This window comes from Somniosus microcephalus, chromosome 4 (assembly GCF_052327205.1).
Source record: "Somniosus microcephalus isolate GS21.2 chromosome 4, FLI_Smic_1.0, whole genome shotgun sequence".
Classification (NCBI taxonomy): domain Eukaryota; kingdom Metazoa; phylum Chordata; class Chondrichthyes; order Squaliformes; family Somniosidae; genus Somniosus; species Somniosus microcephalus.
The window spans coordinates 191,554,725-191,581,326 of record NC_140990.1 but is presented as its reverse complement, the minus strand read 5'-3'; the positions used below and the strand labels follow the sequence as shown (position 1 = coordinate 191,581,326).

Below are 26,602 nucleotides of genomic sequence, written 5' to 3'. Positions count from 1 at the left end.
GTAACGACAGGCACTAAAGAAGGAGATAGATAGATTTCTAGATACAAAAGGCATCAAGGGAAATGGGGAGAGAGCAGGAATATGGTATTGAGATAGAGGATCAGCCATGATCATATTGAATGGCGGAGCAGGCTCGAATGGCCTACTCCTGCTCCTATGTTTCTATGTTTCTAAAGGATTATACAAGGGTGAATAGTTAATATTTTTGATGTAAAAATGTGTTCACTGATTTTTGATAAATTTATTAATTTACTTACCATTCTTTTGTGGTATCGGTCATTTCAGCTTTGCGGTGTGATACGGCCTGCGAGTGTGATGAAATGATGGGGATGTGGTGTGCAAAGGGGATCTGGGCTTTAAGTCATCTTTTGGTGTGCAGTTGGAGGTCTGTTTGGAGGAGGTGGCAGAATTCTGTGACCACCTACTTGGTGAGGCGGAGCCATCTAATACACTGGTCCTCACTTAATTGAAGGTAGGAGAAGTGTTCTCGGAATACGCTCGAAGGGTAAGGCCTCCTGTTGAGAGCGCTGTTGTCCCTCCTCATCTCTCTGTGCAAATATTCCCGTCTTTATCGCTGCCTCCGCTCCCTCCTCCGTAGATCCTGGTGGGCGAGGTGGCATGCCAGTACAACCCCCATTAATGTTACCAAGTGTAGCAGTTTGATTCTTTGAAGAGTAAATGTAGCTACTTTTAGTTGCCACAAGACTCCTGATACAAAAGAACCTTGAAATTACTGAATGAAACTGTTTCAGTATGTGAAACTGACAAGAAACCACTGAACCTGCTCTAACCTGACAGCTGCGAGTGATTACTGATGATCCCTTTAAATAATGTCCCTGGAGCCAGCTTCCTAGTGCCTCACGCCAGCTGTTCCTGTCAGTATTTACTGCAGGCGCTAGGTAAGTGGCAAGAATCAATTTAGCAGATCGGACGGTCAGTGGGAGTTGCACACGCACTGACGTCATGATCTCCCTGGAGTTGACATTCCCGGTGCTACCTCTTACCAGCAGCACTACAGGGGAGTGGGATTTGGTGTGCAGTGCTGGATTTGCCCCATCCTAGCAATACTGGTCTAGCGCCCCATTAGCACCATCTGCTGACACTACGGAGGGCGCTAAGGAGATGAATTTTTCCCCCTAGTGTCATCAGGCTATTTGACTGTGAATAGATCTCACTGCCAAGCCCAATTTAGTCTCCACCCATTTTCTACACATGTACACTTTCCAGTAAGTGGGGACAATTGGATAGTGGTCAGGAATGGGAACCCAGGCTGATTGTTTTCCCTTTCCTAGCTCAAGGATTCTGAGCCCAATTATAGGGCCTTCACTTCCACCCTGGGCAAATTGAACTAGCTAAGCAGAGGCCAAGGATTGAACCTTGAACTTCCTTAATCTGCCTGCTCAATACCACACCAGGTAAAACAACGAGTCACCAAGAAAGCTCAGTAAATTCTAAATGATGTGATTTATCGCACATTAATTCCTTAAAGGGATCAAACATGATGTATAAATAAAGAAAGGTGATTAATTATGCAGATCATAGGGACCATCAGACACATCTTTTTGTTATTTAATGCCACAAAAAAAGCAATTGATGTGGTTGCCATCACATGGATGTGGATGGATGGGAAGGATGGATAAATGGGTGGGAAGGATGGGAAAGATGGATGGATCAAAAGGAAGGATGGAAAGGAAGGAAGGATGAAAAGGAAGGATGGAAAGGAAGGAAGGAAGGGAGGGAAAATATGGAAAGAAATGCCCAAATCAAGCTCGGGCATCACAGCTGGCATTCCTTCTCTGGCCTTTATTACAAGGGTGTTGGAGTATGTAAGCATCAATGCAGGCCCCAAGGTTTTTTTGTATCGGACATTTTGAATGACTGTTACTGCTGATTTGACCAGCAGCCTGTTTGGAGAAGATGGGAGCGGCCCAGGTGTTTGTGATGGACAGGAGATTCCAGCCAGGCCTACAAACTAATTATGGGAGAATGTCTGGGCAGACAAAATTCTCTGGGAAGACAATGGGCCCGGGTAGGTGACTCATACGGTAGCGAGCACCTGGATAAGAGAGCCCTGAAAGGCGGAAACTGGACAAAGAAGACAAAGAAGGGTGATTAAAAAGATATCACTGCAACTACACAGACCTTAATTAACTTTTAGGATATAAAGAAGGCAGCTTAGGCCATTCTCTCTCTCTCTCGCCTGCTCGCGAACCGAGCACTCCGTCGGGGATGGAGAGAAGAAACCACTACGAGTGACAAGAGCCTTGACTTGCTCTTCGACTGTAGGAACGAACCTCGAAACTAGGACTTGGATACTGCATCAGCGATATGGAACCAGGAGACACGTTCTACACAGGGAAGCAGCGAGCAAGAAAACGGACAATCGGGGTGAGCATTGTCCAAGCCCACACATCCTTAAGACCACCAGTACTGTGTGAGGGGGTGTTGTGTGTCCCAACCAAGCCAGAGGGGTTTAGTGGGGAGGTTCTGTGTGTATTATATATATATGTTCCAGGGTTTGTGGGACAAGTCCATGTTATACTCTGTATTGCAACACAGTGTGATTTTAGGCATCTTAACATGAGACAGGGGCCTGTTCGACGGGCCAAGTTGTATTGTTGCACTGTTTGTTTTACACCACCAGGCATTTTACGTACTGGAGGCGGGTGTGTGTGTTAACCTTATTAAACACCGTACGGTTGAGTCTGAAAAGCTTGTCTGTGTCCCAATCCTGTTCACTATAATTCCTGTCGTATAGAACTAAGTAGGAGAGGTGATTCGAACCACCAAAGCAAACCACCTAAAAGTACAAGAGTAAGGAAGTCTTGCTGCAATTATACAGGGCTTTGGTGAGACCACACCTGGAGTACTGTGTTCAGTTTTGGTCTCCGTACCTAAGAAAGGATATACTTGCCTTAGTGGTGGTGCAATGAAGGTTCACCAGATTAATACCTGGGATCAGAGGGCTATCTTATGAGAAGGGATTGAGTAGAATGGGCCTATACTGTCTGGAGTTTAGAACAATGGGAGATGATCTCACTAAAACATATAAGATTAGAAGAGGGCTCGAAAGGGTAGATGCTGAGAGGCTGTATCCCCTGGCTGAAGAGTCTAAAACTAAAGGGCATAGGCCCAGAAATTGAGCTACTTACCTTCACCCGTTAGCGCTGGAATCCTGGCGAAAAATGGTGGCCACCATCTAACGCCCTTCTCTGGCACGGGACTCGGCAGCCGTAATTTTGATGAGGGCCTTATTGCTGCCAATAGCAGCGCTGGGCTGGCCCTGGAGATGCTAATAGGGGAGCATGACGTCAGTCGGCGTGCAACACAAACTTGGACCTTAGCGCTGAGTTTAGCACTAGGTCCTAAGGTCACTCTGAAAAGAGAGCATTCAGCAGACTGACAGGCATTGTCATCACTTCTTAAAGGGACTCGCACATCTTTCAGGTAAGTTTGCATTTAAGTTTCTGGACTGGATTTTAAATTTTTTTTATTGAAGTAGTGGCTTGGTGCAATGTGCAGGGAGTGCTGCTGGATGCTTGCAAGGCCTCAGATAGTTAAAAAAAAAAAAGGCCTCTGAGAAGTCAGAAAATGCTGGAAATATTCAGCAGGTCAGGCAGCATCTGTGGAGAAAGAAAAATAGTTCACACCTCAGGTTGAGATGCTGCCTGACCTGCTGAGTATTTCCAGCATTTTATGCTTTTATTTAATATTTCCAGCATCGACTCGTAGAGGGAAGAGGAAGATGCAGAAGAGGAGGAAACAGAAGTGGAAGAAGCAAAAGGAAGGATGCAACCCAGGCAGCTCCTTTCTGATCAGGATATCCGGGATGGAAATATCCACCTGTGGTCCCAGTGACCACAACCCCAATTCACATGTCAATATTAGTCCCACACCTTACCTCCCCTCTGTTGCTAACCATCACAGCGTCATCTTGGCCCCAATGTTGAAATAAAAGCCACCAAAAAGCAAACTTTCCAATCCAACTTTATACTTCTATCCATCCATTATAACATCAAGGAGCCCTAGTAAAATTGAAGTCAATGGGAATGAGGGGGAAAACTCTCCACTGGTTGGAGTCATACCTAGCACAAAGGAAGATGGTTGTGGTTTTTGAAGTCAATCATCACAGCCCCAGGACATCGCTGCAGGAGTTCCTCAGGGCAATGACCTAGGCCCAACCATCTTCAGCTGCTTCATCAATGACCTTCCCTCCATCAGAGGGTCAGAATTGGAGATGTTCGCTGATGACTGCACAGTATTCAGTTCCATTCGCAACTCCTCAGATAATGAAACAGCCCATGACCGCATGCAGCAAGACCTGGACGATATTCAGCCTTGGGCTGATAAATGTCAAGTATCATTCGCACAGCACAAGTACCAGGCAATGACCATCTCCAACAAGCGAGAGTCTAACCACCTCCCCTTGACATTCAATGGCAATAATATCGCTGAATCCCCCACCATCAACATCCTGGGGGTTACCATGGACCAGAAACTTAACTGGACCAGCCAGATAAATACTCTGGCAATAAGAGCATAGAAACATAGAAGATAGGAGCAGGAGTAGGCCATTCGGCCCCTCGAGCCTGCTCCGCCATTCAATGAGATCATGGCTGAGCATCCAAACTCAGTACCCTGTCCCTGCCTTCTCCCCATATCCCTTGATCCCTTTAGCCTTAAGAAATATATCCAACTCCTTCTTGAATATAATTAATGAATTGGCCTCCACTGCCTTCTGTGGTAGAGAATTCCACAGGTTCATCGCTCGCTGGGTGAAGAAAATCCTCCTCATCTCTGTCCTAAATGGCTTACCCCTTATCTTTAGACTGTGACCCCTGGTTCTGGACTCCCCGCCATCAGGAACATCCTTCCTGCATCTAGTCTGTCTAGTCCTGTTAGAATTTTATAAGTTTCAATGAGATCCCCTCTCATTCTTCTAAACTCCAGCGAGTGTAAACCCAATCGACCCAATCTCTCCTCATACGTCATTCCTGCCATCCCAGGTATCAGTCTGGTGAATCTTCGCTGCACTCCCTCCATGGCAAGAACATCCTTCCTCAGATAAGGCGACCAAAACTGCACACAATACTCAAGATGTGGTCTCACCAAGGCCCTGTACAACTGCAGCAAGACATCCTTGCTCCTGTACTTGAATCCTTGCTCCTGTACTTGAATCCTCTCGCTACGAAGACCAACATACCATTTGCCTTCTTAATCGCCTGCTGCACCTGCATGCTTACCTTCAGAGACTGGTGCACAAGGACACCCAGGTCTCGTTGCACTTCCCCTTCTCTCAATCTATTGCCATTCAGATAATAATCTGCCTTCCTGTTTTTGCCACCAAAGTGGATAACCTCGCATTTATCCACATTATACTGCATCTGCCATGCATCTGTCCAATCACCCAACCTGTCCAAATCATACTGGAGTTTCTCGGCATCCTCCTCACAGCACACACGCCCACCCAGCTTTGTGTCGTCTGCAAACTTGGAGATATTACATCTAGTTCCCTCGTCTAGATCATTAATATATATTGTGAATAGCTGGGGTCCTAGGATCGATCCCTGTGGTACCCCACTAGTCACTGCCTGCCACTCGGAAAAAGAGCCGTTTATTCCAACTCTTTGCTTCCTGTCTGCCAGCCAGTTCTCTATCCAAGTCAGTACCTTGTCCCCAATCCCATGTGCTTTAACTTTACACGCTAACCTCTTATGCGGGACCTTATCGAAAGCCTTCTGAAAGTCCAAATACACCACATCCACTAGTTCTCCCTTATCTATTCTACCAGTTACATCCTCAAAAAATTCTAGTAGATTATTCAAGCATGATTTACCTTTTGTAAATCCATGTTGACTTTGTCTGATCCTGTCACTGTTTTCCAAGTGCTCTGCTATTACATCTTTTATAATGGACTCTAGCGTTTTTCCCACTACCGATGTCAGGCTTACCGGTCTATAATTCCCCGTTTTCTCTCTACCACCTTTTTTGAATAGTGGGGTAACATTAGCTACCCTCGAATCCATGGGAACTGTTCCAGAATCTATAGAATTTTGGAAGATGACCAGCAATGCATCTACTATTTCTAGGGCCACTTCCTTAAGTACCCTAGGATGTAGATTATCAGGCCCTGGGGATTTATCGGCCTTCAATCCCGTCAATTTCCTTAACACCATTTCCCTACAAAGCAGGTCAGAGGCTGGGTATTCTGCGGCGAGTGTCTCACCTACTGACTCCCCAAAGCCTTTCCACCATCTACAAGGCACAAGTCAGGAGTGTGATGGAATGCTCTCCACTTGCCTGGATGAGTACAGCTCCAACAACACTCAAGAAGCTTGACACCATCCAGGACAAAGCAGCCCGCTTGATTGGCACCTCATCCACCGCCTTAAACATTCACTCCCTCATCCACTGGTGCACCATGGGTGCAGTGTGTACCATCTACAAGATGCACTGCAGCAACTCACCAAGGCTTCTTCAACAGCAGCTCCCAAACCCATGACTTCAACCACCTAGAAGGACAAGGGCAGCAGGCGCATGGGAACACCATCACCTCCAAGTTCCCCTCCAAGTCACACACCATCCTGACTTGGAAATATATTGCCATTCCTTCATCGTCGCTTGGTCAAACTCCTTCCCGAAGAGCACTATGGGAGTACCTTTACCTCATGGACTGCAGTGGTTCAAGAACGTGGCTCACCACCACCATCTCAAGGTAATTAGGGATGGGCAATAAATGCTGGCCTTGTCAGCGATGCCCACATCCCAAGAACTAATTTTTAAAAATCAACTCATCACCCTTATGCATTCCCTTAGTGACTGTCTTGTGTGTGCCTTTGCCTATCCTACTGATGTCATGCAGTGCTACCCCAGTGGCTGCAGCATAGCTGGTGGAAGGCTGCTGACTATCAGTGGGGGACACTGCAAATGGCCTTGCTGGTCGACCTTGAGGAGCTGGTGGCTGGGAATGTGAAATTGAGTGACGGTGCTTCTTCTTCTTCTTCTTCTTCTTCTTCACTCGCCTCTCCCTCTTCTTGGTCAACCACTGGCTGGATACAAGATGCTGGTATCCTTATATATTATTCTCCTTCTCACATACACCTCATGCTTTCCTGCCCTCCCCTCACCACAACTCCACCCTTGTGCCTCGCTCATTTCACACACCCAAGAAATGCGTTGCTTGTCAAGGGCTCAGCCATCCCCCTGCCAAGAATAGACTGCACCATCTCCTCAAGGGGGTGAGGTGAAGCTAGGAATGGTAGGTGTGCCTCGTGTTAAGATTGCTGGTAGGTGTGTAATGGGGATGGGGGTCGTGCAATGAGCAGTGCGCGAGGCTAGTGGTGCAGTTGGTAGGAGACGGCTTTTGAAGATGCATTCACCGACCTTGACCACTGTTTTGAGGTCATGAAGCTTCTTTGGGCACTGGAGCCAGGTTGTGGGCGCGACACTGCTGGCAGTGATGGCCTCGGTGATCTGGTCCCATATCCATCTTTCTGGAGGGCCTCCTGGCTCCTGTGGGTAGAGGATCTCTCTTGCGGTGTTGACCCCTGCACAAAGCTGGAGTGCTGCGTGCAAGACTCTGGGTGCCCCTTCCCTAGCTTGCTGAGCAATTTGTGTTCGTTTGAAGCACTTTTACCATTTTTTTAGGTGCGGAAGGCAATTCAGCTTTCAGAGCAGTAGACTCACATTTGTGAATTTTTTTAATGTTCATTTTTTTTTCAGAAGGCAGTTGGGCTCTAAGGGCTAAAGACTACCTATTTTTACATGATTTTTATTGTTTTCATTTCAGAAGGCAATTCCCCTTTAAGGGACCGCCCTACTTTCTGAAATGGGAGCCTTGCTTTAAGAAGAGGCTGTTCTTGCTGCAGTGATGCTACGGCCACGCTACATTGGGGCCTCCTGTCAGGAGTAACGCCACCAGAACAGCATAGCACGGTAATGTTAATTAGCCACCAGCACCAATTTACCGGTACTGTCAGTGCCATAATTTTCGGCGGCCGTTAACACTGGCCCGCGGTGGGATCAGCAGGTTTTTATCGATATCGAATTTCTAGGCCATAGTCTCAGGATAAGGGGCCGGCCATATAGGATGCAGATGAGGTGAAATCTCTTCACTCAGAGGGTTGAGAATCTTTGGAATTCTCTACTCCAGAGAGCTGTGGATGCTCAGTCGTTGAGTATATTTAAGGCTGAGTTCAATAGATCTTTGGACTCTAAGGGTATCAAGAGATATGGAGATAGGGCGGGAAAGTGGAATTGAGATCGAAGTTCAGCCACGATCTTCTTGAATGGCAGAGCAGGCTCGAGGGGCTGTATGGCCTACTCCTGCTCCTAATTCTTATGATCTTATGGGACCGCACATGGAGAATGATCACTTGGAAGAAGCTGCAGGCTCCTTCCAGCAATTGGACCCCAATGTGACTCAGCACCTATTGGAAAATAGGGAAGAAAATTGGAGGGGTGGGATATAATAATTTATAATGTAAATAGAAGAAAGAACTTGCATTGATATATCACCTTTCATGGCCTCAGGATGTCCCAAAGCGCTTTACAGCCAATGAAGTACTTTTTAAGTGCAGTCACTGTCATAATATAGGAAATAATTCAACCAAGAAACCGGAAATTGTTTCACACGCCTGATACACACAACAGAATTCTGAACAACTGTTTTCCACCTGAGGCTTAGGTGCCCTGCCGGTTGGAGTCAGTGTCATTTGCAAAGTCCTTTACACCGTCCCATCTCACAGTGGACATAGTTTGCCTGTAAAGCTCGCAAAATAAGAGGCAGCCATCGCCCTAATGGTTCGGCTGTCTTTTTTTCAGCGGCCATTTAGTTAATGGAACCTGATTAGAGTACTTTTCCAATCTTAGATTATACTTTGTGAGGATTCTGTGCAGGGAGACACTTTAGCTGATTTCACTTTAATTCTTCATCACATGTATACAGCTTCTCCTCCCACCTACACATCAGGGACAGTTTTGAAGGTGTTCCAGATTACTAATCAAACCTCCCCTCACATGATAAAGGCATCAACTTGCTTGGCAGACTCTTGGTTGCTGTAGGCCGTTGCATCTGACATCTCCTTCAACTTTCTAGGACTCTGTGATGTTCAAAGTCAGTCATGTGACCTTGCTGTCTCCTCTCCTTCATGTAGATGGATACACCCAGGGTGATATTTCCAGCAATACTGAAAGCGAATGACCCCTGGTGTGACCCTGAAGCTGTCAAGCACTTTTCTTCTCTCAGCCCTCTCCACTTTGATGAGGGAATGAGTGTCTTTGAAACCTTTTTCATCGTCGGAAACTTTGAACAAATTTAGAGATGGCAATGTGCATGGGCCATCCAAACTGGAGATCTTCTGAACTGCGCTGATTAAAATAAAACATACAATACGAACCATTCACAGAAGAAAGTCTTAGAATGCCTTAAGGGATAGAAGAAGATGGCAAAACAGAAGACAAGAATTTGAAAAAGCAAGATCAAAGACAGTATTTTAAGGGGCCTTTGAAGGAAGGGAGAGAGGTAGTAAGGCAGAGTTGTTTTTGGAGATTTCCAATGAGCAGCAGCATTTAATGGCTGGGAAACTGGCTTCTGATGGTAGCAAGGAAGATGGGCAATAACCAGGAGTCAGAGCATGCATGCTGGGAAATACAGCTGAGAAAATCAGTCAGATAAGGTGGAATGAGACCATACAGGATTTGAAAATGATGATGGTGATCATTGGAGTCAATGTGCTGTTGGGCAGGGTCACTAGAGGTCGGCATCAAGAAAGGTGATGGGTCTGTGGAACTCTGTGCAAGGGAGGATTCAAATACCAAAAGAAAATTGGTGGGCTACAAATTACTTCCTAAATATTTCATTAAATATACCCACCTTTCTGGCCAAAAACCAAGACAGAAACTAATTCGACAGACAAGACTATCTCTTACAATGAACTAGATGTTAGATGACGGCTCGTGACAGCAGGAGGAAAGGAACTGAGGTTGGCTGCCTGGGAAGATGGGGGGGGGGGGACACCCTTGTATAGGGAATAGGGAGTAAAGAGAAGGAGAATATGGTTCTCCCCAAAAGTCTCTCAAAGAGACAAGCATTCCCAGAGACCCTCCTAGTTGGCTAAGCCACTTCTTCATGGTTTGTGGACTATAATGAATGAGGAAGCTGGTGAATGACCAGACTTTGAGACATTTTTCCAGCCTCTTATTTGACTATTGTATCAGACACCTATGAGCTACGACAGTTATAAATATGGCAGAACCAGGTCCATTCCATTATGAATAATACTGTATTTAATAAATTTAATAATCTATCACTTGTGACTTGTTAATCTTCTAGATATGTGTTTAACCTCAATGTGTTGTGCTGTTATTTATTGTTCAGCGATGCCTTTTTCAATCAGAATTGCAAGAGCTTTCAAATTCTCTTCAAAATTCCAGTCAATTAATGGCCTTGAAGATGGAGGATGATAATGCTGGGCAATATGAATGCTTTTCACTTTAGGTATCCAGTGTCAGCATCAAGCATTTCCAGGTCAGGTACAGCATGAGTAACATTCAGGCTTTTCTTCAGTGAGGTTGCCATTTTAACGTCAATTTGTGGGCAGTTTTGTTCTGTGGACCTGCATTCATTAGGCAATGCAAAAAACTTGCGGCCTGCAGTTCAGTCAGGTGGCTGTGAAGCACTGCAAACTGTACAGGCGTTTTAACACGTTCTTAAATGACTCCAAGAACTGCTGATGCTGAGCTGCCAGACTGTATACGTAGGCAGGCCCTGCCAAATCTGAATGCCTGGGCTCAACAGCTGAAGGAGCCCTCGAGCCAGCCTTCTGGCCAACAGCTCCTCCAAATCCAAATCCACCTGCACTTGCTCCTTCATACTCGTGCTCTGTGCATCAAGTGCTGCAACTCATTAACTCAACCTCTGGAATAGACATATCCTTTCTGGTGCCTGGCACTGTAGGTGATGCAAGGTGATGTGAGGTGTTGCTGTTGGATGATCACACTACAAATGTGGCCAATTCTTATGGATACACTATTCTGTTTCTACATGTTACACATTCTTCCTCTAAGGCCTCTATCTCTGTGCCTCAATTAGGCTCTGAAGTCAACTGAGTGTGGTTAAAAAAAACTATTATTTAATCAAATTAGCCACACCACAATCACGAATAAACAGCTGCCAGCATATAGGCATTGTCTTAGCTAATCAAAATTCATTAATGTTAATTCATCTGCCCTACAATTATAAAGTTCCGAACAAAATGAATACAAGTTAGAACACATTTCAGGAAGAGAAATTGAACCAGTTCTTGCCTATCATTAGCACACCTTTACTACCAATGTCTAGTTATACATTAATGTGACCCGGGAATCGCAACATAGACCCCTTGCTGAGTATACTAGATAATATGATCTTACATATACTGCCACTTGCATTCTCCTATCTTTTTGGAAAACAGATGGAAAAACACTCCAATGAGGCAAGACTGACTGTAAACCAACAAACTGCTTTATTTTACATGAAATATATGAATTAACAGTGTAGCATTTTCCAGTGAGAAACATTAATTTTCGACCATTCTTTTCATCATATAATAAAAATAATAAAACATGCAACTTTGTCACTTTCTAGACAGAGCCTAGTTACAAACAAGCTGTCCCTAGACTAGCCAGCATCTGACTTTCTCTGTGTTCATAGCTCAGCCTGGAGTCTCTCTCTCTGACAGACTTAAGAAAGAGGAAATCTCTCTGTCTCTCTCTGCCTTAGTTTGACTCCCCAGAGGGAGAGCAAGAGACAGACAGACAGACAGACAGTCCTCTGGCCCCTTCCTCAACTCTGGGTGTCGAAGGTCAGTCTGCTGTGCTACCAGTAAAAGTTACCACCTTGAATGAAGAGTTGTTCCCTTGGCGTGGAAGCTTCAGACACTGATGTGTCTATTCACCAAGGCTTTCCCTGTCAGGCATGTTGAATGAAAACCCATTAAACCATAATGGCACACAATACCTAGGGGCAAGCACTAACAAACAATTTTGCCTTGAAACTAATGCAATATGCAAAAGTAAACAAATTGAGGCCTATGATGACTGGCCCTCCTAATATCTTCAACCAGAAACCACCCCAATCAAAATTCTAAATGGCTTGTGCAAATCTGAGAGTTAACCCTTTGTAACTAAATCTGGTCTGATAACATAAATAAATATAAAATTCCTTCCAGGTCATATAGGTAAAAGTCCCAAAAGGTTAGGTGGATTGTGAGAATTAAACACCCAAAACGTAAAGTGATATTAACTTAATTTACATCCTTCCTTCTCCACTAAGTTCTAATAGTAGTTACTGTTGCCAAAGATTTCCTGTTTATATACATCTATATTCAGGTAGTATAGTTGTCTGGATGAGTGCAGCTCCACCAACACTCAAGGAGCTCAACACCATCCAGAACAAAGCAGCCCGCTTGATTGACACCCCATCCACCACCTTAAATATTCACTCCTTCCACCACCGGCCTACCGTGGCTGCAATGTGTACCATCTACAAGATGCACTGCAGCAACTCACCAAGACTTCTTCGGCAGCACCTCCCAAACCTGCGACCTCTTCCACCTAGAAGGACAAGGGCAGCAGGTGCATGGGCAGCACGGTGGCATAGTGGTTAGCACTGTTGCCTCACAGCGCCAGGGACCCGGGTTCGAATCCGGCCTCGGGTGACTGTCTGTGTGGAGTTTGCACATTCTCCCCGTGTTTGCGTGGGTTTCCTCCGGGTGCTCCGGTTTCCTCCCACAGTCCAAAGATGTGCGGGTTAGGTTGATTGGCTATGATAAATTGACCCTTAGTGTTAGGGGGATTAAATACATGGGGTTACGGGGATAGGGTGGGATATGTGTTGGTGTAGGGGTTTACGGGGATCGGGTGGGATATGTGTTGGTGCAGGCTCGATGGGCCGAAATGGCCTCTATCTGCACTGTGGGGTTTCTGTGATCTGTGATCTGTGATGGGAACACCACCACTTCCAAGTTCCCCTCCAAGTCACACACCATCCTGACTTAGAAGTATATCGCCGATCCTTCATCGTCGCTGGGTCAAAATCCTGGAACTCCCTACCTAACAGCACTGTGGGAGTACCTTCACCACACGGGCTGCAGCAGTTCAAGAAGGTGGCTCACCACCACCTTCTCAAGGGCAACTAGGGATGGGTAATAAATGTTGGCCTCGCCAGCGATGCCCACATCCATACACAAATAAAAAAAAGTAAAAATATGCCCCAGATAGTAGGGGACACAAGGTCTACTTTTAATCCAGACCTCTCCTCCTTACTTGAATAGTGCAACAGCCCTTCCAGAATTGCTGTTTCTTGCTTTAGTATTTTCTCTCTCTCAGATGCATGCTGCTACGTGTGAACAAGAGAGATTCAACCACCCAATCACTCAGAATATATTACCAAATAAATATTAATATAGGGTGCTAACTGGTATGAGTTACTGAGTCAGAATGTATGAAGGGCTGAATTAACAACAGTAGAGATATGATCATTAATACTGTGTGCTGGTCAAGTTAATGAGGCCAACAGTTTGAGGGAGCAGGATTAACATCAGTAAACATAGGGCGCTATGTATATATATATTATATAAAAAGAAAAATGGTGGCTAAAGTGAATGTTGGTCCCTTAGAGGACGAGACCAGGAAATTAGTGGTGGGGAACATGAGTAGGTGCACTGACTCCACGAGAGGGTCCGTCTTGTGGCCCCTCACATGCCTTCGCACGAATACCGGACCTGGGGTGGAGAGCCATAACGGCATGGATACGCCTGAGGTGGATTTCCGGGGAAAGACAAACATTCGTTCATGAGGCGTGGCATTAGTGGCAGTACACAATAGCGACCGTATCGAATGGAGCACATCTGGGAGGACTTCCTGCCAGCGGGAGATAGGGAGGCCCTTGGTCCTTAGAGCTAGAGTGACTGCTTTCCATACTGTCCCGTTCTCTCGCTCCACTTGACCATTACCCCGGGGGTTGTAGCTGGTGGTACGGCTCGTGGCGATCCCCCTGGACAGCATGTACTGGCGTAGCTCTTCACTCATGAAGGACGCCCCCCTATCCGTATGGATGTAGCTCGGCATACCGAACAGGCAGAACAGGCTGTTGAGGCATTTAATGACCGTGGCGCTGGTCATGTCTGGGCAGGGGAAGGCGAATGGGAACCGGGAGTATTCGTCCACAATGTTCAGGAAGTAAACATTGCGGTCGACGGACGGGAGGGGGCCCTTGAAATCTAAGCTGAGCCGCTCAAAGGGCCGTGTAGCTTTGATTAAGTGGGCTCTATCTGGGCGGTAGAACCGAGGCTTGCGCTCAGCGCAAGTGCGGCAGTTCCTGGCCAGAGACCGAACTTCCTCAATCGAGTAGGGTAAGTTGCGGGACTTTATGAAGTGGAACAGCCGCGTGACCCCTGGGTGGCAGAGGTCGTTGTGGAGGGTCTGTAGCCGATCCCCGGTGGCGCTGGCACACATCCCTCGTGAGAGGGCGTCAGGGGATCCGTTAAGGGCCCCTGGCCGGTAAATGATGTCATAATCGAAGGTGGAGAGCTCGATCCGCCACCTAAGAATCTTATCGTTTTTAATCTTCCCCCTCTATTTATTATTGAACATAAACGCTACCGACCGCTGGTCGGTAAGTAGGGTGAAGCGTTTGCCGGCTAGGTAGTGGCGCCAGTGGCGCACTGCCTCCACGATGGTTTGGGCCTCCTTTTCCACGGAGGAGTGTCTGATCTCGGGCCCTTGGAGGGTCCTCGAGAAGAAAGCTATGGGCCACCCCGCCTGGTTGAGGGTGGCCGCCAAGGCAAAGTCAGACGCATCACTTTCCACTTGAAATGGAGTGTTCTCGTCCACTGCCTGTAGCGTGGCCCGCTCAATATCCTGCTTAATGCTTTTGAAGGCGGCGTGGGCCTCAGCAGAGAGCGGAAAAGAGGATGCTTTCAAGAGGGGGCGGGCTTTGTCGGAGTAGTTGGGAACCCATTGGGAATAATAAGAAAATAACCCCAGGCACCTTTTCAGGGCTTTGGGAGTGTTGGGCAGGGGCAGCTCCCGTAGGGGGCGCAATCGGTCGGGGTCTGGTCCGATTTCCCCATTCTCCACCACGCTGCCTAGTATGCAGAGGCGCGTGGTGTTGAAAACGCACTTGTCCTCGTTGTAGGTGAGGTTGAGATTTTGTGCGGTTTTCAGGAACCTCTCGAGGTTCGAGTCGTGATCCTGCTGGTTGTGACCGCAGATGGTGACGTTGTCGAGGTAGGGGAAGGTTGCCTGCAAGTGGTGGTCATCGACCATGCGGTCCATCTCCCTCTGGAAGACCGAGACCCCATTCGTCACCCCAAAGGGGACTCTGAGGAATTGGTAGAGGCGTCCGTTCACCTCGAAGGCGGTGTACGGGCGGTCCTCTGGTCTGATAGGGAGCTGGTGGTACGCTGACTTGAGGTCGATGGTGGAGAACACCCGGTATTGGGCGATTTGGTTCACCATTTCTGATATGCGGGGTAGCGGGTAGGCGTCTAGTTGGGTGTACCTGTTGATCGTTTGGCTATAGTCGATCACCATCCGTTTCTTCTCGCTACCCCTTACCACCACCACTTGGGCGCGCCACGGGCTGTTGCTGCGTTCAATAATGCGCTCCTTCAGGAGCCTGTCTACTTCGGTCGCGATAAACCGCCTGTCCTCCCAGCTGTACCTCCTGCTTTTGGTCGCTATTGGCCGGCAGTTGGGAGTAAGGTTCGCGAATAGCGAAGGCGGCTTTACCTTCAGGGTAGCCAGACCGCACTCTGTGAGGGGCGGCTGGGACCCACCGTACTTGAGCGTGATGCTTTGGTGGTTGCACTGGAAATCCAGGCCCAAGATCACACTCGCACATAGATTCTTCATGATTAGTACTTTAAAATTATCGTATACAGTTCCGTTAACGGACAATTGTACTGTGCAGTAACCCATAATGGTCGATGTCTGGGTTTTATCAGCCATAGAGATGGTACCCCGAGTAGGGACCACCTTTAGGGAGAGTTGTTGTGCCAGTTCAGGGTGGATAAAACTCTCCGTGCTTCCACTGTCAATTAAACATTTAACCCCGCACCCGTTTACCTCGATGTCCACCATTGATTTGGATAGCGGGTGCGGCCTGGTCTGGTCCACTGTGACCGATGCCACTGTAGGGCCCTGATCTAGACAAGATGGCGTCCACGCTGTCTGCTCACAAGATGGCGGACCCCACGAGGCCGGGCAAGATGGCGTCCAAGATGGCCGCTCCCACGGCGCACACGCGGCGGTGGCGGGTTTTCCGGCGGGGTTCCCTCTGCACACCTTCCCGAAGTGCCCCTTCTTACCGCACTTAAAGCAGGTGGTGCCTTTCGCCGGGCACAGGTTTCTGGTGTGCTTCGGCTGCCCGCAGAAGTAGCAGTTGGGTCCCCGACGCGTCGCGGCTGTCGTAGGGCTTCTGGGGGGAGAGCGGGGCCCCGACGGTGTCGGGCTGCCGGGCGGGGAAGATGCCTTCCAAGATGGCGGCGCCCTTGGTGCACACGTGGCGGCGTGGACGGCGCGGGCTGAAGAGTAGGCGTCCGAGTTTCTCTGGGCCACATCCAGGGATCGCGCTGTGTCCACAGCCTGTTTCAGGTCCAATCCCGTTTTTTCCAGCAGTCTCTGCCGGATGTAAGTGGAGCTGAGGCCTGTGATAAAGGCATCGCGAACAAGCTCGTCAGTGTACACTGCGGCTTTTACATCTTGGCACTTGCAGTCTTTGCCAAGCGTTTTCAGGGTGCCTAGGAACTCATCCAGCGATTCCCCAGGTCGCTGTGCGCGAGTAGCGAGCAGATGCCTAGTATACACCTCATTCGTAGGCTGCTGGTAATGCGCCTTTAAGATGTCGCAGGCGGCCGGGTACGTGTCGGCGTCTTGGATGAGGGGGTAAACCCGGTGGCTTACCCAATTCCGCAGGATTCCGAGTTTCATACTTGCAGCGTCCGTGGCGCCTTTGACGGCTGCGGAATTGTCCAGGAAGAATTCCATACACATAAACCAGTGTCCGAAGCGTGCCAATGCGTCCGAAGCATGCTGGTCCAAATCCAAACGTTCGGGTTTCAAGAGTTGATCCATTGTGTTGAAAAGTAAGTTAATAAAATTGATGTGCCTCAATAAATTCGAGACTCAATGTTAGCGGAACAAAACAAGGCTTTTATTAACTTAGAAGGTAACACACAGTGGAGAGGTATCTTCCATCCAGAGGTCTGCTGTACTGGATGCGAGGCAGGCTGAGCCAGCTTACATAGGGGCCAGGTATGGGCGGAGCCCTACACACAATACATTACAATACAATGGTGAGGAAACGGAACTGAGGTAAGGGAAATGAAACTGAAACTAAACCACCGTCACAGGCAGAGAATACTGTGAGTGATGAATGGCATATTTCATCACAGACAGTTTCCTAGCTGATCAGAGAATAAGGGGTTACGGGGAGAGGGCAGGGAAGTGGACGTGAGTCTAGATTCGGATCAGCCATGATCCTATTGAATGGTGGAGCGGGCCCGAGGGGCCGTATGGCCTACTCCTGCTCCTACTTCATATGTTCTTATGTGCTGGTTGGGGAGAGTTAGTGAATGCAGCAGTGCTAAGGAGTTGAATTAGCACAAAGTAAAAAGACAACCATTAACCTGACATTCCTTCAGCATTGACTGTGTGCTAATTTATGGTTTCAGGCTCCGTAACTCTTCCAAACCAGTATCTACATCGTGAGGTCATCTGCACTTGCTCTCTGAAGAAACAGTACAAAACATGACAGAGATGTTGGAGACAGTCATATTTCTGTGCAACTGTTCTATTTATTTAAAATGCACTCTATAGGGAGTATGTATCTGAAACCTCAGCTTGTCTATGGCTTTTAATGTAACTATCCCAGTGTTGTTTCTTCATTAGATGCTTTTGATTTAATCCCTAATTCCAAATGTCTTCACGTTATATTAGAAAATGCTTCAATAATAAATGAAATCAATTTACAGAGCTTTCCCTGAAACTCTAGTGAACACATGTTGGAGACCAAGAGGCTGAAATTTATTCAATGACCCTAAAGGCCGACCTTTCCAAACAAACTGATTAAAACAGGGAAAAATACTATTTGAGCACAGATTTTAATTGAATAGAACTACTTCTTTTTCTTCTTTAAACCTATTGAGCAAAATAATTTGCTGGGGCGCTACCAGAGCGTAAAGAATGTGAAGGGAGCTTGCAGTTAACTCTAGTTGCCGATGGCTGTTGCAGGAACCAGTTGTGTGTGGATTGCTGTGATGATAAGTGCTGCATTCACCATCTGTTGTTATTAATGTTTTATTGAGAAGCTGCCTTTTTGAACGGGGCAGATATATTTCTCTCTTCTTTCTGCTTGATTAGGGCTGACAGCTAGAAATGAACCCGCTGGTTTCTTGCCTGTAGAAAAACACAGCCTTCAGCATATCGTCATTAGAAAGAGAAGGCACAAATTTTCCTAATAGATACAAAAAAAACTCACACAACTGGTCAATATTAGGTTAATTTGCGTTTGTCATTCCACCATCCTATTTTTTTCTCTCTCCTTCCCCAATTCAGTCATTTGATTCCTAACCCTACCCCAAACTCTCGATTTAAGTTATCCTCTTCACTCACAAGCACAGCATTGGTCTACCCCTTAACTAATCTCAATGTGCTTTCTTGCATACATGCCTGAGAGACAAGGGAAGAAGGATGATCTGACCAGTTTTTGCTAAAGATTTCTTGGAAGAGTAACAAGATGGCTTGCTTCAACAGCCCCTACAACCTCTACCAATTAGAAGGACAAGAACAGCATTGTCATGGGAACACCATCACCTCCAAGTTCCACACTATCCTGATTTGGTTGTATGTTGCCGTTTCTTAGAATCATAGAATGATACAGCACAGAAGGAGGCCATTCAGCCCATCATGCCAGCTCTTTGTTAGAGCTATCCAATTAATCCCTCTCTCCTGCTCTTTCCTCATAGCCCTGTAATTTTTTCAATCACTAAGTCAAAATCTGGGAATCCCCTACCTAATGACAGTAGGAGCCCCCTCACCACAGGGATTGCAGCAGTTCAAGAAGGTAGGGCAGTAAATATGGACAAAGTCTACATCCACTGTCTTGTTTTGCACACTTTGTACAAAAATAATAACTTGCAGGACAACGGAGTATTACAGTTTAAACTCTTTTATGAAGCATCAGGTCTGTGATCTTACTCACAGCAGTACAGTGGGGACAAGGTGGAGTTAGGACCCCTTACAGATGCCTACAAGCCAATAACTCAGCATGTGATCACATGCGAATATAATAGGTATTCCTTACAGATGCCTGCGGGCCAATGATAATTCAATATGCAAATGTTACATCCATCCCTCTCGGGGAGGCTGCAGGTAAAACCTATGTCCTTCTCCAAAGTACAAACCAACTCCATGTCAGAGCCAAACCTCAGCAACACTGGGGACACAACAGTTGCCGGCTCCTAAACAAGCCTTCATGCTTATTCCAGTGACCCAAGAACTGCTGAAGCTGCACCTCGACATTTTCATATTGGCCCAGAAATTCGGGTCCCAACGCGCGAGTACGGACGGAGTACTCACGCGTGGACCCGATGGAAGTGCCGGAATCTTGCATGCACTACGCATGCGCAGGAAACCGGCATTTCTGATCCTCTGAACCAAGGGGTTCAGAGGTCGAACGCGTGTGCGCAGGAGTCTGCGCGTGCGCGTTGAACTTCCTTTTTTTTTCCAGGTTTGCCCGTGCGTGAAGGCCTCCACTTTTTACACTTGAAAAAAGCAGACGTAAGTACTTAGTTTTAAAAGGTAAGTGGGCTAATAATTAGAATTAGAATTTTTTTTCCACAGGTTTATTATTTTTAAAGACTTTACAGTAAGGTAAGTGTATTTTTAGCCCTGATTTTTTAATAAAATTATTTTTTTCAATAATTTAATTTATTGTTTAAAACAGTTATTTAAAGTTATTTATAGTTCATTTAAATAGTGTGATGTTTGTTTAAATTTTATTTCAAGTTTAAGTACTGTTTTGGGCACCCAGAATTTTCATGAGTTTGACAGTTCTTACTGTAAAACTCATGAATGAACTTTTGCATCCTCCGATTGGTTGCCCAGTGCTCACGTGATCCCAGCCGACGCATTGCACTAAGTACGCCGCTGGGTCACGCAAGCACAGCGCGCCGGGAGCTGAACCGGGCCACAGACAGGAAATCCACGCAGGCCCAGGCTTCAACTGTCGGCGCGCTAGGTAAGTGTAGGTCGGGGGCTTGCACCCGCGGGAAGCCCCCGACATGAATTTCTGGGCCAAATTTATCTACAAATGTCTGCACAGAATACCAGCAGCAAACTTTCACATACCGCTTCCTCTGCCTGGAAAACTCTCCCCCAAGAGTTTATCTGTAAGTCCACCTGTTGATTGCGGAGATTTGAATACAGGGTTAACCATCATTGAGCATAGAGCCCGCTACTCATTGGCCCAGTAATTCGGGTCCCAACATGTGAGTAAGCACCGTGTACTCACGCGTGGGACCAATGGAATTGCCGGTTTTCTGCATGCACAGCGCATGCGCGGGAAACCGGCATTTCCGATCCTCTGAACCAAGGGGTTCAGAGGTCGAACACGTGTGCGCAGGAGTCTGTGCGTGCACGCTGAAATTCCTTTTTTTTTACAGGGTTGCCCGTGCGATAAGGCCTCCAGTTTTTATGCTAGAAAAAAGCAGACGTAAGTACTTCGTTTTAAAAGGTAAGTGGTCTATTAATTAAAGTTAGAATTTTTTTCCACAGGTTTATTATTTTTAAAGACTTTACAGTAAGGTAAGTGTACTTTTAGACCCGATTTGTTAAAAAATTATTTTTTTCAAAAATTTGAATAATTGTTTAAATTAGTTTTTTACAGTTATTAATAGTTCATTTAATTAGTGGGATTTTTTTTACCTTTTATTTGAAGTTTAAGTACTGTTTTGGGCACCCGGAGTTTTCATGAGTTTGACAGTTCTTACTATCAAACTCATGAATGAACTTTTGCAACCTCCGATTGGTTGCCCAGTGCTCATGTGACCCCAGCTGGCTCATCGAACTAACTACGCCGCTGGATCACGCAAGCACAGCGTGCCGAGAGCTGAACCGGGCCACTGACAGGAAATCCACGCAGGGCCAGGCTTCAACTGTCGGCGCGCTATGTAAGTGTAGGTCGGGGGCTTGCACCCGCGGGAAGCCCCCGACACCAATTTCTGGGCCAATAAGTACTTGTCTGTAGGAATAGGTAAATGTATTCATTATTGAATATTCCCAAGTAAACAGTTGATAGTTGCAGAAAGCTGTAGACTGCAGGAAGATATCAATGGACTGGTCAGGTGGGCAGGACAGTGGCAAATGGAATTCAATCCGGAGAAGTGTGGGGTAATGCATTTGGGGAGGGCTAACAAGGCAAGGGAATACACAATAAATGGTAGGACACTGAGAAGTGCAGAAGATCAGAGGGACCTTGGAGTGCATGTCCACAGATCCCTGAAGGTAGCAGGACAGGTAGATAATGTGGTTAAGAAGGCATACGGGATACTTGTATTATTAGCTGAGGCATAGAATATAAGAGCGGGGAGGTTATGCTTGAACTGTATAAAACACTAGTTATGCTGCAGCTAGAATACTGCGTGCAGTTCTGGTCACCACGTTACAGGAAGGATGTGATTGCACTGGAGGGGGTGCAGAGGAGATTTTCATTGCTAACTGCCGGCGTGACATCAGCCGTCTCAATTTCTCTCTCCCCTCTCTCACTCCAACCTATCTCCCTCTGAAATGCAGCACACCGTTCTCTCTGATCCAACCCTAACATTATCATTAAACCGGCTGACAAGGGTGCTGCTTTTGTTGTTTGGCGAACCGACCTCTACCGTGCAGAGGCTGAACGCCAACTCTCCGATACCTCCTCCTACCTTCCCCTGAACCATGACCCCACTACCAAACATCAAGCCATTGTTTCCAAGACCGTCACTGACCTCATCTCCTCTGCAGATCTTCGCTCCATGGCCGCCAACCTCATAGTCCCCCAGCCCCGCACAGCCCACTTCTATCTCCTTCCCAAGATCCACAAACAGGACTGCCCTGGTAGACCCATCGTTTCAGTCTGTTTTTGCCTCACGGAACTTATCTCTTCTTATCTCGACTTTTTTCTCCCCTTGTCCAGTTTCTTCCCCCTATATTTGCGACTCTTCCGACACCCTCCGCTACTTTAACAGTTTCCTGGCCCCAACAGTCTCCTTTTCACTATGGACGTCCAATCCCTCTACACCTCCATCCCCCACCAGGATGGCCTGAGGGCGCTCCACTTCTTCCTTGAACAGAGGCCCAACCAGTCCCCATCCACCACCACCCTTCTCCGCCTGGCTGAACTTGTTCTCACATTGAACTTCTCCTTTGACTCCACTCACTTCCTCCAAATCAAAGGTGTTACTATGGGAACCTGCATGGGTCCTGGACTCTTAGCTATGCCTGCCTTTTCATGGGATATGTGGAACATTCTTTGTTCCAGTCCTACTCCGGTCCCCGCCCTCACCTCTTTTATCGATGACTGTATCGGTGCCATTTCCTGCTCTCGCCCTGAACTAGAAAATTTCATTCGCTTTACTTCCAATTTCCACCCTTCCCTCACCTTCACATAGTCCATCTCCGACTCTTCCCTTCCCCTCCTTGACTTCTCTGTCTCCATTTCTGGCGATAGGCTATCGACAAACATCCACTACAAGCCCACTGACTCCCACAGCTACCTGGCCTACAGTTCCTCCCACCCCGCTTCCTATAAGGCTCTTTTCCATTCTCCCAGTTTCTCCATCTCCGGCACATCTATTCTGACGATGCCACCTTCCATACCAGTGCTTCCGATGTCTTCCTTTTTAATCAACGGAGGAGTCTCCTCTACAGTGGTTGACACGGCCCTAGACCGTGTCCATTCCATCTCCCACACTTCTGCTCTCACCCCTTCTCCCTCCCAGAACCACAATAGTGTTCCCCTTGTCCTCACCTTTCACCCCACCAGCCTCCACATTCAACAGATCATCCTCCGCCATTTCTGCCACCTCCAACGTGATCCCACCACCAAACGCTTCTTCCCCTCACCTCCCCTTTCAGCATTCCGAAGGGATTGCTACCTCCGCGCCACCCTGGTCCACTCCTCAATCACCCCCAACACCCCTTCCCCTTCGCCCGGCACCTTCCCGTGCAAGCGCAGGAGATGCAACACCTGCCCTTTTACCTCCCCCCTTCCCACTGTCCAGGGCCCCAAACACTCCTTCCAGGTGAAACAGCGATTTACTTGTACTTCTTGCAATGTAATATACTGTATTCGCTGCTCACGATGCGGTCTCCTCTACATTGGGGAGACCAAACGCAGATTGGGCGACCGCTTTGCGGAACACCTCCGTTCAGTCCGTAAGGGTGACCCTGAGCTTCCGGTCGCCTGTCACTTTAATTCTCCGCTTCACTCACACTCTGATCTCTCTGTCCTCGGCCTCTTACACTGTTCCAATGAAGCTCAATGTAAGCTCGAGGAACAGCACCTCATCTTTCAATTAGGCACTTTAGAGCCTTCTGGACTGAACATTGAGTTCAACAATTTCAGACCATAACCCCTGCCCCCATTTTTCAGGCTGTTTATGATTCTGCCATCCCCATTTGCAACATTTGATCCCTCCTGCCTCTTACCGTAGCACAGAATGTTCCTTCCGTTCCTTCCTCCCCTCCCCCTTCCCCTGTCTCTGCACCTGTTTAAAATCTGTTACATCCCTAACCTTTCCCAGTTCTGATGAAGGGTCCCACACCTGAAACATTAACTCTGTTTCTCTCTCCACGGATGCTGCCTGGCCTGCTGAGTGTTTCCAGCATTTTCTGTTTATTTCAGATTTTCAGCATCCACAGTATTTTGCTATTGTATTTGAGGATGTTGCCTGGGCTGGGGAATTTTAGCTGAGGAAAGATTGAATAGGCTGGGGTTGGAACAGAGGAGGCTGAGGACCTAATTGAGGTGTATAAAGTTGAGGGGCCTAGATAGAGTGGATAGGAAGGACCGATTTCCCTTAGCAGAAGGGACAATAACCAGGGGGCATAGATTTAAAGTCATTGGTCGGAGGTTTAGAGGGGTTTTGAGAATTTTTTTCACCCAGAGGGTGGTGGGGGTCTGGAACTCACTGCCTGAAAGGGTGGTAGAGGCAGAGACCCTCATTGCTTGAAAAAGTACTTGGATATGCACTTGAAGTGCCATATCCTGCAAGGCTATGGACCAAGAGCTGGAAAATGGGATTAGGCTGAATAGCACGATAGCAAAATACTGCGGATGCTGGAAATCTGAAATAACAGAAAATGCCGTTCTCTCCACTAGTCCTATCACCACCTCGTCTCGTTTTGAATACCTCTTAACGTCTCTTCACTTCTCTTTTGTTCTCTCATCCCCATTTCCCAGCCCCCAAACTGGCCTTTTAATCTGTTTCATTTCCTGTGTTTTTTCAGTCCTGACGAAGGGTTTCAACCTGAAACGTTGACTATTTCTCTCTCCACGAATGTTGCCTGGCCTGCTGAGTTTTTTCAGCATTTTCTGTTGTTATTTAGGCTGAATAGCCCCTTGTTGCCCGGCCCGGACAAGATGGACCAAATGGCCTCCTTCTGTGCTGTAAATTTCTATGATAACTGAGTTAACGTTTCATGTTGATGACCTTTCATCAGAACTAAGAAGTTCTCAAGGTGTCTCAGTGAGCAGTATGCAACAGGAGGTGAATAGTGAAGGCTGAATAGTGAATTGATAAAGTGCAACATACCCACCGACACCTGGGAATCCCTGGCCCAAGACCATACAAAGTGCAGAAGCATCCGGGAAGGTGTCGAATACCTCGAGTCTCTTCGCCGGGAGCAAGCGGAAGCCAAGCGCAAACAGCGGAAGGAGCGCACGTCAACCCAAGCACCCCACCCATCCGCCCCTTCAACCACCGTCTGCCCCACCTGTGACAGAGACTAGGTCCTGCATTGGACTCATCAATCACCTGAGAACTCATTTTTAGTGTGGAAGCAAGTCCTCCTCGGTTCCGAGGGACTGCCGAAGAAGTGAATGCTATATGACAATCTGTAAATCATCTTAATTACCTATAGTTTTGGTGCGACCACAATGCAAATCATAAGGTATTTCTTCCAGCTTTGGGAGGTGGCCTGTGCAGCAACAGCAGTGTCCCTGGAGCAAAACATTCTACAAGGTGTACTGAGGGAGCTTAGATGGATGGACCTCTAAAAGCAATAGTGTGGGGTCAAATATTGTTCGCTTTCCACACCCAGCCTCAGATCACTAGGATACCAAGCAGGAATAAAAATTCCTTTGTGGACAACTAACTCCCCCACCGTATAGTTTCCCAGGTCATGCAGCCGAGAAGCCAGCCTCCATTGTTAAGTAAGGATAAAAGATTGTAAAAGTGAACCTTCAAGCTCTAGTCTTCATTTTGTTCAGAAAGACAAGAAAATCTGATGAAGAGTCATCGAGCTGAAACGTTAACTCTGTTTCTCTCTCCACAGATGCTGCTTGAGCTGCTGAGTGTTTCCAGCATTTTCTGTTTTTACGTAAGAGAATTACAGGGGTTGGTTTCACTCCAGGTCACACATTGCAATTAAAATCGGTCTTTAAAAATTATTTGTTCCCAAAGCAATTCCCTCTTTCTAAGATTCAAAATCTCTTTTGTTGCGCTTAGTATGAAGTTAATGGTATGGTGCAAGACAGGCATAATGAGGCCGATTTTAACACCCGGTCAGGAATGCGGCCTAGCCAGCACCCAACCCAGACGGGAGCGGTAGCAGAAAGGCTTGGTCCATTTTAAATAGCCAGGCCACATTAGCATGCCACTTGCTGACCGAAAGGGTCAGGAAATCAGTGATAAGCGGCTGCCTGGCCGTTAAAAATCGGGCGGTAGGAGGCCACCACTGGGACTGGTCCCTGGCACAAGGTGAGTGCACCAGGAGGGGAGGGTGGAGAAGTCCAGGCCACGGGAGACCCAAGGTTCCCCTGTGGGCCGTCGCAGTTCCCGATCTTCAATCCCGCTTCACCGGCGAGCGTCATTACTGTCCACAGCTCGCTGGGAATGAGGCCTGAGGCCCAACTATGGGTGCACCTTGGGCTTCACCATTCAGTCACAGCAATTGTTCCCTGCTACCTCCCGCCATGCCCACATTTCTTCTCCCCACTCTTGTCATGTATCACTCCCTAACCAGATGTGGTAGGAGGGCAAATTTCTCCCAGGCATTTGACATGTGTCATTGTTGGAGGTGTGAATCATCAGGAGTCAAACTCCCTTAACTTTCAAAACTGGATCAACAAAGTTGCACATTATATCAAAGGATCCCCCTTATAGAAGTTGAGGCTGATCTATTGAACATAGTGGATCTTCACCAGAGAAGGTATTTAACACTGCTGGAGATTTGTTGGGGTAGAATTTTAACTGACATTTGTGTAAAACCAGCACTGCATAAAAACCAGTTAAAGAAACCATCCCATTGAAATTAGTTTTGACGCAAATTTAAAATCTACCTCAAATTCTCTACA

The 26,602-nt window shown here is 47.2% G+C and overlaps 1 protein-coding gene across 1 annotated transcript; it reads right to left on the bottom strand.

Moving 5' to 3' along the window:
* Positions 1-2,038: 2,038 nt before the first annotated feature.
* LOC147120088 (uncharacterized) lies at positions 2,039-20,579 on the bottom strand. The gene is made up of 3 exons (XM_085984198.1): positions 20,395-20,579; positions 16,224-18,441; positions 2,039-2,085 (listed from the first exon to the last, which is right to left on the bottom strand). The coding sequence occupies exons 2-3, from the start codon at positions 17,116-17,118 to the stop codon at positions 2,039-2,041; spliced, it is 942 nt and encodes a 313-aa protein (XP_085840324.1). The 5' UTR covers positions 17,119-18,441; positions 20,395-20,579.
* Positions 20,580-26,602: the final 6,023 nt, after the last annotated feature.

What these genes read in the sequence shown, in the direction of transcription:
- LOC147120088 (XM_085984198.1), bottom strand. Translation starts at nt 17,118, where the DNA reads ATGGATCAACTCTTGAAACCCGAACGTTTGGATTTGGACCAGCATGCT. An exon ending in CTCGTGGGGTCCGCCATCTT is followed by an intron (nt 2,086 to 16,223) that starts GTGAGCAGACAG and finishes TTCTTTGTCCAG; the next exon opens with TTTCCGCCTTTCAGGGCTCT.